Source organism: Suncus etruscus, chromosome 9 (genome assembly GCF_024139225.1).
Source record: "Suncus etruscus isolate mSunEtr1 chromosome 9, mSunEtr1.pri.cur, whole genome shotgun sequence".
Lineage (NCBI taxonomy): Eukaryota > Metazoa > Chordata > Mammalia > Eulipotyphla > Soricidae > Suncus > Suncus etruscus.
In genome coordinates, this window is record NC_064856.1 from 98,994,104 (window position 1) to 99,013,899 (window position 19,796).

The window sequence follows — 19,796 nt, forward strand, 5'->3', positions numbered from 1 at the left end:
AATTATATGCAACCCTACTAACCAATGTTGAATTCAAAGGTTATTTGGGCCAATTAAATTACAATGATTGTATCTTCCAAGCTAGTGTGATAGAATTTATTTATATCTGTCTACATAACCTAGTAAAGAATTAAATTACTGTTGTGACTATAATATTAGAATTAATATTAAACTAGATCAACTTCATTCACAATAACCTATTTTACATAAATTATTTAGAGGTATCATAAAATTGACATAGTTGATCAAAATATGTTTGTTTCCAGGTAATTCAGAAAAAAAATATTAAAAAATAAAATAGGATAAGTGCAGTCACCATGTTGAAACTGGGCAAACTGCATAGATTCACTATTTTCTCCAACGAGATATAAACTAAGCCGTGAAAGATCATGTATCCCCAGCCATGCACCAGAAAGCTGGCCATCAAAGGAAGAGAGGTTGGGTCAAGCACCCACCCTGCCAAAGCTACTCCATCTACATTCATCGCCCAGAATTACTGTTTGGCCCTGACTTATCACCTCTCTATGATTCCCTTTGAGGAAATCAATATGACCAAACTTCAAGTACTCTGGTATTTGGGCTGATATCAGGGCTTTTCTGAGCGATTGTAGGCACACCCCCCCTTATCTTCCTTCTTCCACTAAGCCTGATATCTAAGAATATACCACTAAAAGCTGCAGTATCAGTTATGATACATTGAATTTCTAAATAAATTAATTTGTTTGATATTGCCATGCCTAAAAAATAAAATAAAAAAGAAGATATTGTCATACCTATAGGAAATCATTAATTTAACAGAATGGACAGCTAAAACACTATAGCTTACTAAACCTTCTGCCATTGTGTTAATGGCTTCACTGATGATACAATAATTATACATTTGTTTACTATTCATTTTGGGGGGGGCCACACCCAGTGATACTCAGGAGTTAATCCTGGATATGTGCTTAGAAATCGCTCCTGACTTGTGGGACCATATTTGAAGCAGGGGGATTGGATCCCGGTTCCATCACTTTATGAAATGCCTAGAAACTGGGAAAATCTTTCAACTCCCACGAACCGACCCAATCTCTCTTAGTTGATTTATTATTTTTTATCTTAGCTTTACTATATTTACCTATTTTTCTTTTCCTCTCTTATCTTTTGATCTTCCTTCCTCTTTTTCTAAGCTAATTATTTATCTTTATTCAACCAGTCCTTAAGATCTCAGACCAACAGCTTAAGAACAGATGACTATTGTATGTTTTTATGTGGGCATGAGTACATAGAGAGAGGACTCCTCTGTGAGAGCCAAACCTAAATTGTAAACAATCTATGCCTGTAGTGTATACAGTCCCTTCTATATACTACTCCTCTGCCCCCCCTTAAAAAATCCTACAATTCCTTCACCCCACATTTCCAATCTGATATTATTAATGCTCTTTACCCTCAGTTCTTAACCCATTAGGTATCAAGACCAACCTCCTGCTCCAATAAGCCATCACCCAGCTCCCAAGTGAAGGGAGCCCCACATCTCTTCCTCTGGCAAGAATCTACAACCAACAGCCCTGCTGACTCATGCTCTGTGGCCCTCCTTTTCACCCCCCCCAATGTGGACTGTTGTTTGATACCAGACTCAGCTCCAAAAGGTTCCCTAGTGCAAAAACTCTACCTGAGCCCTTTCTGTTGCAAATCGTTTCTCAATCTCAACAAGACCAGGGTATGTGATGAAAATGTGCCCTGGATATTAGCCCCCACAAGAATATCTCAAAAGACAATATGGAAGCCTATATTTTCTTTATACGTTTAAGACCTATATAATACTACCTCTTAACCTGTTTATTCCCAAATGTAAGGCAGTCACCTGCATCACTTTTAATATTTTTAAACTTATTTTTATTGATTTTCCTTTATATATGTGAGTATATATATGTATATATCTGAGTATATATATATATATATATATTGTCTTGTTTCTGTTTTCTTTTTCTTCCTTAACTCCATCTGTTTTGGTTCTGCTTGATACTAAAACCTACAAGAAAAAGTCTTGCCTGGGATAATAGCTCAGGTCAAAACCAGGGCACAGAGATGATGGAGCCTGATGCTCTCACCCCCAAATGCACCAGCAATATAATATAGCACCACATCTTCCTGCAAAGTCATACTAAAATGGATAAATTTTATATATAGAAACAAGCTCTTATCTACTAGGGATAAGAACTCATACACTATACGATACATGGGCACCTCCCACCTTGCACATATGTCATGTGGTCCCAACATAGACTACATGTGATTAGACAGTGACAGTCTAACCCTGAACCCTAGATCTCGAACATAGAACTGACACAGTTCTCCACAACAGCTCCAGGAACCAAATTCTCTTTGGGATATTCTTAATACTGCTCTGACAACAACATGCGCTGGTTTTGATATATGACATCCTGACAATGAGAAAATGGCAACAACTTGGTCTAAGAGCAGGTTGTCTTACCTCACCTACTAACAATACGATGAAATCAGAAGACATGTCATCCCTTTATTTGTACAAGAGCCAAGTTCAATATCTACAGAAGACTGAGTGTGACAAACATGACTGGGCAGAACTTATCCTGGCACCAAAAAAAAAAAAGAAAGACATTAGTTTAGACCTCAGCCTATGATCTGTACAACAACCAAGATCTCTAATTCCAGAGGTCTGACTGAGACAAATGCAACCAAGCAGATCTTCTGGAAACATAAGGAAAGACTCTATTCTATACTTCATCCTAGGATATCAAGGCAAAAAACAAGATCACCAACTACAGAAGCCTGACTAAAACAACAGTGATTGAACAGAACTCCTAGAATTGTAAAGAAAGACTCCATCCTAGGCTCTTTCCTTTGACCTGTGAAAATACCAAGATCTCTAGCTACAGAAGCATAATTTTGTCTTCCACGATGGAGCTAAAAGTTTCAAGACACCACAAAAAGACCTAGGTGAGAGTAAAAGAACATGTACGGAGCCTGTATTTATTCCCATGACAGTATACTTCAAGGGCTGAGAAACCCTGTATCTCTTAGGTCAAGGGAATTCCCATTCTAATCTCCCCAATATTTACTGTGCCTATGTAAGAAAAAAAAAAGAGAGAAGCACAAATACATATTTTTGGTTTTCTTATTGTTGTTGTTTGTTTCTTGTTTTTTTTTTTTCCTGTGGATTTTCTTTCTTTTTGTGCTTTGTTTTGTTTTTATTTCAGGACCATGGTTATTGTGTGGTTGTTGTCTTTATTGCTGTGGTGCTTTTTGAATTTTTTGTTTGATTTTAATTTTTTTTTAGTATTGTTATGTTTTTCTTCCTTTTCCCCTTTCTTCTCTTAAATTGATATTTATAGCCTCTAGAAGGACTCCTCCCATTTTTTGCTTGTTTGATTTTTGCCCCATTTCATTTGTTTTTTTTTTTTCCTTCAAACAGACCACATAACTTGAACCATCATGTTTCGTCTCACAAATGGAGGGGGAAATAATGGAGGGTACCAGGTCCCAGGCAGTTGTATGAACATTTAAGTAGAAATAAAAAATGGTCAGACTTAAAACCAACTCCAAAGCCAATGACAACAGAATTGATATCCAATTTACAACATCCTGGACACAGAGGGGACCACTTATATTAGCAACCCGGGGTGGGGGTTAATGGAGGGATATGGGTTGCATACTGGGAACAGGGGTGGAGGGAGGACAACATTGGTGGTGGGAATGCCCCTGATTCAATGTTGCTATGTACCTAAAATATTAATGTGAAAGATTTGTGAAAAAAAAAAAGTTTAAAAAGAAAATAAAATCAGAAAACTAAAAAAAAAAGAAAAGAAAAAGAGTATAGCAACATAAAGATTTTTGAAAATTATTGTATCAAAAAGTGAGAATATTAAGTCATTGTCAAAAGATTTAGTAAGTTCTTGTTGCTAGCTGTTTTTCTTTTACTTTTGTTTCTAAACATTAGGTGACTTCATATACAAATTAGTGTCTAAATTGGTGTTTTTCTATTGAGAGGGCAGTATTAAAACTTTTAATTTCATAGTAATGATTCAGAAATTCCAAGCACTAAAACAAAACAAAACAAAACAAAACAAAACTTTATAATGCCCCGAAGAGATAGAACAGTGGCGTTTGCCTTGCAAGCAGCCGATCCAGGACCAAAAAAGGTGGTTAGTTCAAATCCCGGTGTCCCATATGGTCCCTCGTGCCTGCCAGGAGCTATTTCTGAGCAGACAGCCAGGAGTAACCCCTGAGAACCGCCGGGTGTGGCCCAAAAACAAAAAACAAACAACCCCCCCAAAATAAAACCCCAGAAATTCCAAGCACTATTACTGATATTGCAGCTTTAGTGTAATGTGATTTCAGCTGCTAGGCCTTCTGGAAGTATAAAAAGGCAAAGGAATTGTAGTTCTGGCGATTTCAGTCCAAATACTGACCTGAAATTGATGGTCATACTTGTATGTCAAACTCTCTTTACATAAAATATATTTTATTCCTGTACATTGTAGATAGTCCAAATTTTTAGGCTTTATTATAATATGTTTGGCATCATATTTTTGAAATTGTCCTAGGCATTATTATTTGGTCACATCTACTGAAAAGGAACTTAATGCAATAATGTATAAAGAAAAAAATATAAAAACAAATATGTTCATAGACATTATGTAAAAATTGCAGCTTGCAATTCAAAATAAATTTATTGTTTCTTTTACTACATTTAATTATAAAATAATCATTAAAATCATATTATGGGGCTGGAGCGGTGGCACAAGCTGTAAGGCATCTGCCTTGCCCGTGCTAGCCTAGGATGGACAGCTGTTTGATCCCCCAGTGTCCCATATAGTCCCCTAAGCCAGGAGCAATTTCTGAGTGCATACCAAGAGTAACCCTTGAACGTCACTGGGTGCGGCCCAAAAAACAAACAAAAATTTTATATTATGGAAGGAGCCAATGATTACCCAACAATCTAGGAACAATTTTTAACTTTACATAATCAATCAATACATTTATATTTCACAGTTTTTCAGATTGTTATGCACACGCTAACTCAGCTTTTATTTCTTTATCTTTTTCTTCTAGTGTGGAACAACACCAAAAGTGTTTAAAGCTTTCTTCTGAGTCACTCTGTTCTCAATTATCATTCCTGGAAATGCCCTGAGAAACATTGTTGTGCCAGAGATAGAATTAGGCTGGGCATTTAAAAGGAAAAGTCCTTTTTTCCTATACTATCTCTCTAGATTCATACTGGTTTTTATAAATAATAATTTCTTGAATAATCAAGCCTGTTAATTATGTATAACTTATGGTGATATTCACCTAATATCTACAAATTAAATAGTTTGAACTGAGATTCTATGATATACCTGACCGGAAAGAAGTACATAAAATTTTTATTACTGAAAGCTTGCTGATGCCTATTATATGAAATTTAGATTTCCTATGCTGTGGTAAGGTAGATGTTGAAATAAGAATATTTAAATAAAAGAAATATATTAACTGAACATTTGACTATTCTTTTTTTTTATTTTAAGAACAAATTAGAGATTTATCATAGTTGAATTTTTTATAATTCTCTGTTTTTTACTGGTTTTTAAAATTAAAACATAAAACAGTGTGAATGAATGAGGGAAGTAGAAAGCCTGTCTCAAATACAGGCGGGGCAGGGAGGGAGTTGGGAGATTTGGGGCATTGGTTATGGGAATGTTGCACTGGTAAAGGGGGTTTTCTTTAAATGACTGAAACCCAACTGCAATCATGTTTGTAATCAATCTGTATAAATAAAAATATTAAAAAAAGATTGCTATTGCTATTCAACAGGTAAGAGTAGCTGCTTTGAGGAGGGATTTAGATGAATATATTCTGAACATACATAATGGTGGTATTTGTATATTAATACATTCATTAAATGTGAGGATTGTACACAAAAAATTTCAAAACAAAATTTAAAGTTTAATGATGAAATTATTCTTAATTATTAGTTATATAAAATATAATTAAATCATAGAGGACCTTGTTTTCTCTAATTAACCTATTAGTTACTATAGGCAAAATTACTTCAATGATATTCTCTAGAGTTAACATCCCCCGAGGTTTTAGGTATATATTAATATAACAAAGTTTGGTGTTAGACTCAGCTTTTAGATTTTCTTCTTTCTTAAACTTATATTTAAGCAGAGAAAAAAAAACCTTTTTCTTTAACATATATATAATATGAAACTCCCAATAACACTTTTAGTTGGCTATTATTTTTTAAAGAAGTAGCATTGTCAACAGAAATTATTGGTGTCAACAATTTTAGCAAATAATTTTTTATAAATGAATAAGTCAAATTATTTTGCATTTAGGTAAGTAAATTCATATTTTATTATACTCACTTTTGAACCATGTCATAGTTAATGTTTTTCTTGAACACATGCTAAACTTTCAACAGACAAGATTATGTCATCATCTATTATTTGCAATTATGCATATATTTCTCAGAATAATTATGGAACAAAACATCATTGATGATGAAAATGTATTTTACAAATAATACTCTTAAAAGACCATATTATTTCTGGAGCGTATGGTGGCTTGAAATAAAAAGAATGTGTCAGATGTCATTGGAAATCAGAACAAAGTTTTTAAAGTAAATTTTAATCTCAGGCACATTAACAGGCTATTAACTCTTTGAAGTTCAAGAGAAAACCAAAAGCATACCTTCTGTATTTGTGCCAGAATTATTTAAATTTTCTATAGAAACAATGAAAATATAGATAAACTTGTAAAGGCCAGAAACGAATAGTTTTCTGAAATTATATTAATTTTTAAGTCAATTTGTGATGTGAGAATTTGCCACTATAATCCTAGAGAAAAAAGTGTAAAAAGGTATGATATGATATATTCTTCATATACAAATTTATGTGTGGAAATGAAAGATATACTCAAAATGTTATAATATATGCAATATTAGAATAAAGAACACAACCAAATAAAAGGACTAAGAAGGAAACTATTAAAGTAAAAGATAGGGATATATTTGTGATTATATTTAAAAAAAATTTGCATGATTTTTGAAGAAAAGTCTTACGTGTATGAAAATTTTAGAGTACTTAATTTAATTAGAAAGAAATCCTAGAATTTGTATATAGTGTTATACAGAAAGTTATTCCCCTTATGCCCTGTATAATCTATTATTTCAGAAATTTATCAAGTGGTATCTTTGAAAACAATTGTGCAAAATAGTTAAAATAACACACAGTGAATTTATGCATATTTTCTTTCTACTTTTATTATTTTTTACTCTTGAGACCTCATTTAAGACTAATTTGGGCGTTTCAGTTCCAAGAGAATCCAAGATTATTATTTATTTTGTATGCCTTAAATTATATTTGCAATATAGTAGTTTTGATTTAACAAGCTTTTCTAGTTACTTTGAATTATTATCATTTTTATCTAGACACATACCTAGAATTCACTCATTCACATACTTTTTATGTGGGCTTGCATTAATTACAATATATCAAGGAGAAGCTTCCCATAATGATACAATTCTGTGATTTGTAAGATTTGTAGATTTCTACTAAGCTTCCACACTTTGTACATGAAAATCCCCATAAAATTTTACATTTTCAATGTTCAGACATACTGGACTGCTTTCTGGAGCTATATAGATTTCCACTTCAGAAAGCAATTTAATGACTATCTATTGTACTTATATTTATTTAAAATACCTGTAGGTAATTTATAAGAACTGCCATTCTGATTTACATTGCTTGGCTAAAGTATGGTCTGAATTCAAGAAGCAATTTTGTTATGGGATATCCATTTTTAATTAATGAACATGACAGAAAAATCAGAGGAGCCGTGTATGGAAAAATTCATAATTTCTACTTAGTTTTATGATGTATCCCTCACAATTTGTAAATGATCCTCAATTCTCATATTTTTATATTTTTGAGGGTTTCTTATGTAGATATAGATCAGCCATTGAATACTTAATCAATTTTAATATCATCTTTCCATCTGGGGAAAACAAATTTCCACTAACCATCTGGTCTTCTAATTACAGTATTGGTATCTTTGGTGTTAGTCTATATCACCCAATATCTTAAAATATTCCTGTAGAACTAATAATTTAGGAAATTCAACGACTTTAATGAGCACAGGCTTTAATCAGTGAGTACACCCTGTACTCACTCTATCCTATTATTTAGCTTTGCTCTTTTGAATTAGACTTTTCAGAAGAAAGCACAGAGATGAGATGGTAGATTACAAAATATTTGAAGTGTTATTGCTATTGTGAATGAAATTGGCATATTGGGAAGAATATACTCATTGACAATGTTATGAAATCAAAGAATCATTACCATGATGAATGAATCAAGTAGTTACTGTTAATGGAGCAATAAAGTAGCCAAGAATAAGTCTAATAAAAGTACTATAATTTATATCTATTTGAAAACTACTCTGCAAATAAGAAAAAAACTAGTTGATATTTTTTTAAATGACAACAGCCCAGAAAAATGACCTCCACCTGGTAAGATAGGATAAGTTGATCATTTCATGAGGATATTATGCTAGTCTTTAGGAAATTAAATATTAGGCATATGAAACATAATATTAAAAGTATATTTTTCTAAACACTTAGTTTTGAATGCACTAATAGGGGCTGGAGTGGTAGCACAATGAGTGGTAGGGTGTTTGCCTTGCATACAGCTGACCCAGTAAAGATGCTGATTTGATCCCCACATTCCATATGGTTCCCCGAGCAATTCCAGGAGCAATTTCTGAGCTCAGACCCTGGTGTAATCCCTGAGCACCTCCAGCTGTGACAAAAAATTAAATAAAATGCACTAATAAAGAAAACATTTGCAATTTTTTAGTTTACTTAAAAATTGATATTCTCAGGAATCATGTTACAAACTAGAGACTATTAAAATATAACCTGTTGCTATTAAGGGTAAGTAAATTCAGATGTAACTGTGAAAAATAATAGAAAGTTTTAGATAAACCATGACTTTATTCACTACTTTAATTTTCTTTTTTAATTAGTCATTGTTAAATGGGTTAGGTTTGAGAAAAGTTGACAAAAGTATATACCTTACCTTCAGGTCAAATTTTTAATTGCAGATAGATGCAAAAATTTAGAGGCATTGTACTGGTAAACCCAAGGTCTATCAAATAAGAAGATTAACTGTCTTTAAAACATGTTGATAAGTTCTCAAGTGACTTTTTATATTGCTCCTTTTTAAATAAAAAGTTCATCATTACTTTATAACTTTAGGATAGTAGATTGGAGTTCTTGTGGTAAGGAATTTATTGAAAAGATTGTTGCCCCAATAACTCCACTCTAATATCATAGCACAGAATGTAAGATATTTGCCTTGCATGAGATGACCGGATTTGATTCCCTGCATCCCACAAGGATCGCCAAGCCTAAACGCAGAGCCAGAATAACCTTGAGCAGTGAAGTTTGTGGTGCAAAAACGAAACTAAAAAAGTAGATATCTTCTACATCATTATTCAGGGATGATCTCTTATTTTAACTTCCATATCCCAAATATATTTTGTCAATTTCCTGAATAAACTTTGTTATGCTGCTTTCAGGATTCAAGATAACCAGAGTGTTGAAGCCACATTCATTCTCTTGGGTTTCTCGGAATATCCAGAACTTCAGCTGCCTCTATTCATGCTTTTCTTAATAATTTACACAGTCACTGTGCTAGGGAACTTGGGTATGATCTTGGTTATCAAGATTAACCCCAAACTCCACATCCCAATGTACTACTTCCTGAGCCATTTATCTTTTGTTGATTTCTGCTATTCTACAGTTGTGACACCTAAACTATTAGAAAACTTGGTTGTGGAAGACAGAACTATCAAGTTTGCAGAATGTATCTCTCAATTTTTCTTTGCATGTACATTTGTGGTGACAGAAACATTTATGTTGGCTGTGATGGCCTATGACCGATTTGTGGCTGTTTGTAACCCTCTGGTATATACAACTCTGATGTCCCAGAAGCTTTGTACCATGTTGGTGGGTGTATCATATTCTTGGGGTTTTGTTTGTTCCATCACTCTTACCTACTTTCTATTGAAAGCATCTTATAGAGGAAAAAATATCATAAAGAATTTTGTCTGTGAACACTCTGCTATTGCTTCTCTGTCTTACTCTGACCCCTACATTAGCCAGAAGCTCCTTTTGATCCTGGCAACCTTCAATGAAGTAAGCACACTGGTGGTCATTCTTACTTCTTATGCTTTCATTTTTATCACAGTCATGAAGATGCCTTCAAAAGGGGGCAGGCAGAAAGCGTTTTCTACCTGTGCCTCCCATCTTACTGCCATTAGCATCTTCCATGGGGCAATCCTCTTCCTCTACTGTGTTCCCAACTCCAAAAATACAGGGATCATGCTTAAAGTGGGCTCTGTCTTTTACACGGTGGTCATCCCGATGCTAAACCCACTGATCTACAGCCTCAGAAATAAAGATGTGAAGGAAACCGTCAGAAAGTTATTTCAAACTAAATCATTCTGTGATAAAATATAAAACACAAATTTAAAATTTCTGTTTTTATGTATGGTTATGTGATTCCAAGTCAATTTTTGTTTAAGCAAAGTGTAATATTTCTATGTCTACACATTTATATTTATATATAATGTGAAGTTATTCCCTATAGTAAGGATATTATTCTTCATATAAAAGTTGAACATAAAGAACATCAAATATAGTGTACTAAATATATTTTCATAAAACTGTATTGCATTTGAAAACAACCATTACACATATTTGATGTCAGTATATACAAAATATCATTAACAATTCAATTACCTTTCAAATTTCAAATTATGCTTAAGCTAAAACACAGTACTTTAGGATTAGTTATATTGCAAATACAACAAATATAGAATATTTTTCTATGAATAACAGCACAAATTACAACATATTTTCAACACTTCATTTTTAAATATATCTATGTTGTCATGCTTATATTTATTAGTGATTTATTTTATAGTAGTTCTAGATAATATTTTATTTATTTATATTTATAATATCAAAGTCTACATTATTCTTTGTGAACTTTATTCATTATAGTACAATATAAAATGATATATTAATAAACTTATAAAATGTTATCTACTCTTTGTTGTTTATTTTAAATTTTGACCAATTATGTACTCCAATGATATGTCCAATAATCTGCCTTCAATCAATGAGCAAGTAAGTTATATCCCTATATATATATATCACTTATGTCACTTCAAGTTATCACTTATCAGTTATGTCACTTTAAGTTACTTGTGAGCTAACAAATCAATTAATCTTTATTTTTAACTAATTATAATATTCTATGTATAATTTGTTTCATAGTCCTGAAGAATACTGAGTTCAAAAAATGTATTCAAATTCAAAGAATTCATTATGTTCTTTTTGTTTCTCATCTGTTAACATTATTTTTTAATTTTTGGGCCACACTTGGTGATGCTCATGGGCCTCTCCTGGCTTGGGGACAATATGGTACACTGGGGGATTGAACTGTGGTTCATCCTGGGTCAACCACTTGCAAGTCAAACACCCAACCACTGGGCCATTGCTCCCATCCCTCACCTGTTAAACTTTTATGTGTAAAATTCCAAGTATATCAGGAAGCCCAAATGTGACAAATGTTCTCCTCCTTCTAGAATAGAAAACTTTCAAGTGAACAGTCTGAGTTAGAATGACTTCAAAGTATGATGATTTCATTATTTGTTTCAAGGAGCACACTGTTTGATAAAGTCTCATGTTTTCACTGCAATACAAGATAGTTCATGAATATACCTGGTTTTATATTCCAAGTTTTACAGTGGATTTGTAGGTTTGCTATGGCTACTTATAAAATATAGAATTATTTTTTGATACTATTGATTAGTTAAGTTGTTTAAATTTAAACGTATATGTATAAAGTTTGTAGGCATCTAAATCAGTTTTTAAGTTCTAAATCAGCTTTGTAAATGCTATTTGTCCCATAGTTTACATATTTATTTCTGAAATTTTAGCAAAATCCATCAAGGAAATTAAATATTATTTATCACAATTTTAAAGAACTTATGTTAACCTTGAAAATTGTTTTTATATATAGTAAATTGTTTACTCCTTAGGTTGTTGAAATAATAAGGAATTTATTTTATTTTTTAATAAAGTATCAACCAAGATTTAGTTATATATTCTTGTTCTGCAATTCAAAATTTGTGCTTAAGTATACTTAATAACTCAATTAAATTTGAAATGTTAATACATCATGGAATACTTGGTATTATGTATGAGATTAATAGAATGAAAATCATAATATATTTGTTTTTTTTTTTTTTTTTTTGGTTTTTCGGGCCACACCTGTTTGATGCTTAGGGGTTACTCCTGGTTAAGCGCTCAGAAATTGCCCCTGGCCTGGGGGGACCATATGGGAATTGAACCATGGTCCTTCCTTGGCTAGCCCTTGCAAGGCAGACACCTTACCTCTAGCACCACCTTGCCAGCCCCTTTTGTTTTTGTTTTTGTTATCATTTTGAAACTCATAATATATTTATTTGTGAAGTGGGATGGCTCAAAAAGTGTACATTGGGACAGGAGGCATCCTAGCTATTCATCAACTACCCTATCGTTTTTTTCTGTACTCATACCCAAGAATGCTGCGTTGCTGATCATGACTATCAGTACTTCAGAGATGTCTGGGCTTTTTTTCAATGGCTTCTGGTGTCACATCTACTGGTGCTGAGAGACTATACCATTGCAAGTATCTAACTAGGCTTGCAATATGCTAAACATGAATCCTAATCCCATCTCTAATCCCAGCTGCTCAAAGTATATTTTAATTGTGATTTTGATGTTTTGTAATTTGTAATCTTGTACTATTATCTAAAATTAAATTCATTTTACAAAAAAGTGAACAATTGTAATATATTTTGTGAATGTCTAATACTTGCTAACACAAATGTATACCCCCATCCAGCACCCTCCATTTCCACACTGTGCCTTTGTTCTGAATGTTATAGAGATAACTGCATTTTATGTAAGGTTCAAATTTTTTCTATCTTTTTGATTATAGTCAGGTATTCTGAGGGCTTACACCTGGCTTTGCTTTAAGGAATCAATACTGGAGTGCTTGGGATCGAGGATTAAAGTTGGGTCAGCTACAAATAAGGCATATACTCTACTTATTAAACTACCTGTCAGTAGTAAGCAGTGTAAATTTTGTTAAAAGTAATTACTTTAAAATTAAGAACTATGGAACTATGAGATATTAATACTTGGTGGGGTGGTTGTTGGTGTTCAGGACATATTCCTGGTCAACTATTATTTCTACAATTTGATTTTTACACTTTTCTTTTTTTTGGATTTGGGTTTTTATTGGCCACACTCAGTGACACTCAGGGGTTATTCCTGGCTATGCATTCAGAAATTGCTTCTGGCTTGGGACCATATGGGATGCCAGGAATTGATCCTGGATCATGTAAACGTGCTACCATTGCACTATTGCTCTGAACCCTAATTGTGATTGTTTTCACCCAAATAAAATAGTTTAGAGGATGTGGACATGCCCACATTCTGAAGAATGGCATGACATGGTGAATGGCATGCAGTTTATGTTTTTTTCTTAGTATTAGTTTGTTGTTTAGTATTTTAGCAAATAAAATTATTTAGTATCAGAATATGCAAATGGTAACATATATGTATTATCTTAATAAAATTATTATGTATGTATTTAAAACACTGGTTAATTTTACTTCAATAATAAATATGTTAAAAACTCTACCTGGTCTCTTTTACATGTTTCACTGGACAATATGTGTATATATAGTAGCATTTACATGTTTGTCATTTAAGTGTAACACAAAAATAAATAGCTTTTAATGTTAGAAATTTGTTGTTTGCTCTCTGGTTTAAGGAAGGCTTACATTCTTTCTGAAAATATTTTTTAACTATTTTTTGAAATCATTCAAATTTACTTACCCCTACCTCAGTGCTCAGAAGTTAATTATTTTATATGAATAACTATTTTATTATAAATATTTATTTATTGTTTGAGATATTATTCAGGCCTTACTGCTGCTTCTTTGCTCAGACTTTACTCCTAGTAATGCTTGGTGGACCGTAAAGTGTTAGGGATTGAACTGGGTTCATCTTTGTACAAACTAATCATATTAGTCCTGATATTATCTCTCTGGTCCATGCATGGTAGAATTTTTAATGCTTTTTTAACATTATACTAAAGTTATGTAGAATTATGATATTCCGCATTTCACTAAATATGTGTGTCTTTTTTTTTTTTTTTTTGGTTTTTGGGCCACACCTGGTGATGCTCAGGGGTTACTCCTGGCTATGGGCTCAGGAGTTGCTCCTGGCTTGGGGGACCATATGGGACACTGGGGGATCGAACCACGGTCCATCCTAGGCTAGCACTGGCAAAGCAGACACCTTACCTCTAGCGCCACCGTTCCGGCCCCATGTGTGAGTCTTTCAATGACCAATGAATCATCAGTATTTCAAGATGATTTTGTGGTCTAAGGTAAATTGTGGTAATAAGGTAATAGTAGCTGTTCAAAAGATGAGTTTATGCTTTTGATGAAATAATACCCCATATTGAACATTAGGCCCTAATTCCTGAAAAGAAGAGCTTAATTAATCTTTATGATATACTAAAACCTAGCCCTTAATAAAAGGTATATAATTATCTTTATGATATATTAAAATTTTGAGAAATTTGATAAATCTTAGTCTCTCTAATGTCCACCTCTTACGGCCTCCACTTTCTATTCTACACTAAAATGTCTTCTTCCTATGACTTGGTAACTTAGTGCATTGTTCTTGCATGTAGCTGACCCAGGACAGACCTCAGTTCTATCCCCGGTGTCTCATATGGTACCCCTAGCCAGGAGCTATTTCAGAGTGCATAGCCAGGAGTAACCCCTGAGCATCAACAGGTGTGGCCTCAAAACCAAAATAATAATAATAATGCCTATTATTATTATTATTATTATTATTATTATTATCCTTAGAGCACTTAGGAATCTGCTCTGAGTTTACCCCTTGCTGTGCACTCAAGGGACAATCCAGGCAGGATTCAGGAACCATATAGAGTGGTCACAGGATTCAAAATCCATCAGCTGCATACAAGACTGATGTTTTACCTGCTGAAATATAACTCCATTATTTGAAAATTATTATTCTTTCTACTTACAATATTTTATAAAAATCAAGGATGCCAAACCTTTATATATGTGAGCATAATTTTATGCATACAAAATTCAACATTTACTATTCCTTAAAATGTTCAGCTACTTTCTAAAAATAAATTGTGGAATGTATAAAAAAGGCATTCTGGTAATAATAACCAGAGATAAAAGAGTAAGGATCAAGAGGACCAGTTTATGGTAGGAAGCTTCTTACAAAGAGTTGAGAGTGCATTTAGAATAGAGAAGGGTCTACACTGACTATACTAGTTGGAACTGATCACTCTGAACAAGCACTGGGTGTTGAAAGGGGTGCATGGATGGCACCCCTTGATCAACTGTAGTGCAAAGCACAGTGCCAAAAAAAAAGCAGAGAGATAGAGAAAGAGATAGGGAGAGAGAGAGGGAGGGAGGGAGGGGGAGAGAGAGAGGGAGGGAGGGAGGGGGAGAGAGAGAGAGAGAGACAGAGAGAGAGAGAGAGAGACAGAGAGAGAGAGAGAGAGAACACAATCAGACAAGCAAAATGTCTGTCCCAGAGATAGGCAGTAGGGCGTATATGGGAGATGAACCAAGTAAAAGTTGAGGATAGTGTACATTATATGTCTTTTATATATTTCTTCGTTTTACTGGAATTTGAAAATATGACATCAGATTGTGTTCTATCTTTGGAAGCAAATGATTAATGGATTAAGTTCTATCATGAATGAATCCTGATCACTAGTGTACATTAAAAATAATGAAATCATGGAGGACCTTATTTCCTCTAATTAATCTACTTACTACCTTGAAAGATATCATTTCAATAATATTCTCTAGAGGTCACATCCCCAAGGTCTTGGTTATGCATATATATAACAAAATTTTGTGTTGGATTCAGCTTTTATACTTTCTTCTTTCATGAACCTTTATGTGATTATAATTTAAGCAGTGAAAAAAATTCCTTTACTTAACATATTTAACATGAAAATCTTCATAATATATTTTTAAGTTGGCTATTGTTTTTTAAAGAAGTAACATTGTCAAAAGGAATTACTAGTGTCATCAATTTCAGCAAATAATTTTCCATAAATGAATAAATCAAGTTATTTTGAATTTAGGTAAGTATATTCAATTTTTATTATACTAACTTTATAAAATATATCATGGTTAAATCAACGTTACAACAATATTTGTGAATATAAAATGAGAATATCTAGCTAATGACTCACTTAGTTCAGTTTATTAGACATATTTGATTCTTTATCTGACAACATGTGTATGCATAATCTGACCTCTAACTAAATGTTTTCAGTTTTTTTAATTTGTTTTATTTGAAGACAAAGATGCAAAGAAAGGACAAGTAAAGTTACAGTGGGAAGGCAATCCCCCATAAACAAAATTCTCAAAAGAAATCCCCTTGCTGATACCTTAATTTTCTTTTTAGTTTTTTCTTGAAAAATTACCTTAATCAGTTCTCTCGAACACAGATCTTCTATAGACAAAATTGTATCACAATCTATTATATGCAATTATACACACTTATTCTCAGAATAATTATAAAACCAAACATCATTGATGATGAAAAATATATTTTACCAATAATGATTTCTCAAAGGACCCTAATATTTCCGAGTTACATGGTGGCTTATAATTAAAACATTGTTACAGATGTCACTGAGAATCAGAAAAAAAACTGTTAAAATAAATTTATAATCTCAGTTTTGTGAACATGATGATAAACTAGGTGTTCAAGTAAAAATTGTGACCAGATCTGTATTTTTGCCAGAGATATATAAGTTTTCTAGAGGTTTATTGAAAGAATTTGATAAACCTATGGGAACAATGTGAAGGTTAGAATTACTTGAAACATTTTCCAGAGTCAAATCAAGAAATTATATTAATCCTTTAGGCCAATGATTTACCTTAAATTAGTGATTGTTGAGAACTTGCCATAATAATCCTAGAGAACAATATAGATTTTTTTGAAAAGTATAAAATTGATGTGAATATTGATAAAATTTTCAGCCACAAAGATTTTTGTGAAACTGGAAAATACATTCAGAATTCATATAATTGCAATATTGAAATAACTGATATAACCAAATCAAAGAAACATAAAGGGACAATTAAAGAGTAGGAGGCAGGAGAGATAGCACAGCAGTAGGATGTCCAAGTCAGTCAATTCAGCGATAAAAGGTAGTTTAAATCCTGTCATCCCATATGGTCCCCTGTGTCTGCCAGGAGCCTTTTCTGAGTACAGAACAAGGAGTAACCCCTGAAAGATGCTGGGTGTGACCTCAAACCCCAAAATAAATAAATAATAATAAATAAATAAATGGTTATGATATATTGATGAGAAAATTAAAGGAGCCTTGTAAAGTTTTGAGTGAAAAGTCTTAGTGGAATCTTAGACTACCTAATTGCAACTGATAAAGTCTATAGTTGTAAAGAGTTTTATGCAGAATATTTTTATCCTTATTCATAGTTTAATCTAAGCTTTCAATAAGCTATCTGGAAGAACTTTGAGAACAATTGTGTTAACTGGTTGAAAATGTTCTTGAGACATTTTGACAGAATTACAATGCAATCTGTATTTTCATCATGTTTACCCTAAAAACCTTATTTTCAGCTAAATCAAGGAGTTCTATTCTCAAAAAATTTTGGTTTGTTATTTGTTTTGTAGGCTTGAAGATGTGCTTGCAATGTAGTGTTGATACAGCATGTTCTTCTAGTTATTTTAAATTATCATTTTTAGCTAGACAGATATACCTAAAATTCCCTCATTCACATATATTTTCTTGAGAGGCCTGTACAAAATTCCAGTTAATTGTGGGAAATACTTATCATAATAGTACAATTCTGTGAATTGTAGATATTGTAGATTTCTACTAAATTTTCACACTTTATATGTGGAAATTCAACATGATTTTACATGTTTAATGTTCAGACATCCTGAACACTATCCTGATAATATTTAATGTTCAGATATAACTGTGATGATAGTATTTGGAGTTCCTGGGGTAAAGTATCCTTTGAAAGTAGGTATTTTTCAATCAGTACTCAAGGATAAATATTTTTCTCATCTTATTTACATAATTTAAATGAATGTCAGTTTTTCCTAATAAACTTTGATATGCTGCTTTCAGGATTCCAGATAACCAGAGTGTGGAAGCCACCTTTATTCTCTTGGGCTTCTCAGAAAATCCAGAACTTCAGATGCCTCTCTTCGTGCTATTCTTAATAATTTACATAGTAACTGTGGTAGGAAACCTGGGAATGATCTTAGTTATCAGGATCAATCCCAAACTCCACATCCCCATGTACTATTTCCTCAGTCACTTATCTTTTGTTGATTTCTGTTATTCAACAGTTGTTACCCCAAAACTATTAGAGAATTTGGTTGTCGAAGACAGGACTATCAAACTGGCAGAATGCGTATCTCAATTCTTCTTTCAATGTTCCCTTGTGGTGACAGAAACATTTATGTTGGCTGTGATGGCCTATGATAGATTTGTGGCTGTTTGTAACCCCCTACAATACACAGTTGTGATGTCCCCAAAGCTTTCTGCCTTATTGGTGAGTGCTACATACTGTTGGGGGTTGATTTGTTCCATCACTCTTACTTACTTTCTATTGGAAGCATCTTACAGAGGAAAAAATATCATTAACAATTTTGTCTGTGAACACTCTGCTATTGCCTCTCTTTCTTATTCTGACCCCTACATCAGCCAGAAGCTTCTTTTTATCCTGGCTACCTTCAATGAAGTAAGCACGCTGGTCGTCATTCTTACTTCTTATGCTTTCATTTTTGTCACAGTCATGAAGATGCCTTCAAAGGGGGGCAGGCAGAAAGCTTTTTCGACCTGTGCCTCCCATCTTACTGCTATTAGCATCTTTCATGGGGCCATCCTCTTTCTCTACTGTGTTCCTAATTCCAAAAATACAGGGCTCATGGTCAAGGTGGGCTCTGTCTTTTACACCGTGGTCATCCCCATGCTGAACCCACTGATCTACAGCCTCAGGAACAAAGATGTGAAAGAAACTGTCAGGAAATTATTTCATACTAAATAATTATGCGATAAAATATAAAGCAAGAATATAAAACGTTTGTTTTCATATGTGGCCATGGATGACAAATTAAAATTTTATTTGCTAAAGCCATGTGTAATATCTCTATGTATAAATATTTATATACATATATAATATAAAGTTATTGCCTGCAGTCACACTGTTCATTCTTATTATAAAAATTGAATATAAAGAGCATCAAATATAATACCTTATATATTTTTACAAAATTGAAGTTCATTGTAGAAAATCAGCATACAAGTTTGATATTGATATAACAAAATAAAGCTTTAAAATTTAGTTTTCTTTTAAAGTTCAAATTATGATGTAGCTAACATAGTATTTATGATTAGCTATAATGCAAATAGCACTGAATTATTAAATATTTTCTCTGTGAAAACAAAATAATTTTAACTTTATGTTCTACACTCAATTTATCAAATAAATCTATGTTGTCATACCTTTACTTTATTAATAAGATTTTTTTATTTTATAAAACTCATTGATAATTTTGTTATTTTTATATTAATAATCAAGTAGTTTTCTTTATATAATATCATGCTTTG

The 19,796-nt window shown here is 32.8% G+C and overlaps 2 protein-coding genes across 2 annotated transcripts; both read left to right on the forward strand.

The window, feature by feature from the left end:
* Positions 1 to 389: 389 nt before the first annotated feature.
* On the forward strand, positions 390 to 10,525 carry LOC126018631 (olfactory receptor 5D13-like). Its single transcript, XM_049780733.1, has 2 exons — positions 390 to 571; positions 9,583 to 10,525. The coding sequence occupies exons 1-2, from the start codon at positions 390 to 392 to the stop codon at positions 10,523 to 10,525; spliced, it is 1,125 nt and encodes a 374-aa protein (XP_049636690.1).
* A 664-nt stretch (positions 10,526 to 11,189) lies between these two features.
* LOC126018632 (olfactory receptor 5D13-like) lies at positions 11,190 to 19,233 on the forward strand. The gene is made up of 2 exons (XM_049780734.1): positions 11,190 to 11,197; positions 18,309 to 19,233. The coding sequence occupies exons 1-2, from the start codon at positions 11,190 to 11,192 to the stop codon at positions 19,231 to 19,233; spliced, it is 933 nt and encodes a 310-aa protein (XP_049636691.1).
* The last annotated feature ends 563 nt before the right edge of the window (positions 19,234 to 19,796 follow it).

What these genes read in the sequence shown, in the direction of transcription:
- LOC126018631 (XM_049780733.1), top strand. Translation starts at nt 390, where the DNA reads ATGTATCCCCAGCCATGCACCAGAAAGCTGGCCATCAAAGGAAGAGAG. An exon ending in ACCAAACTTCAAGTACTCTG is followed by an intron (nt 572 to 9,582) that starts GTATTTGGGCTG and finishes TGCTGCTTTCAG; the next exon opens with GATTCAAGATAACCAGAGTG.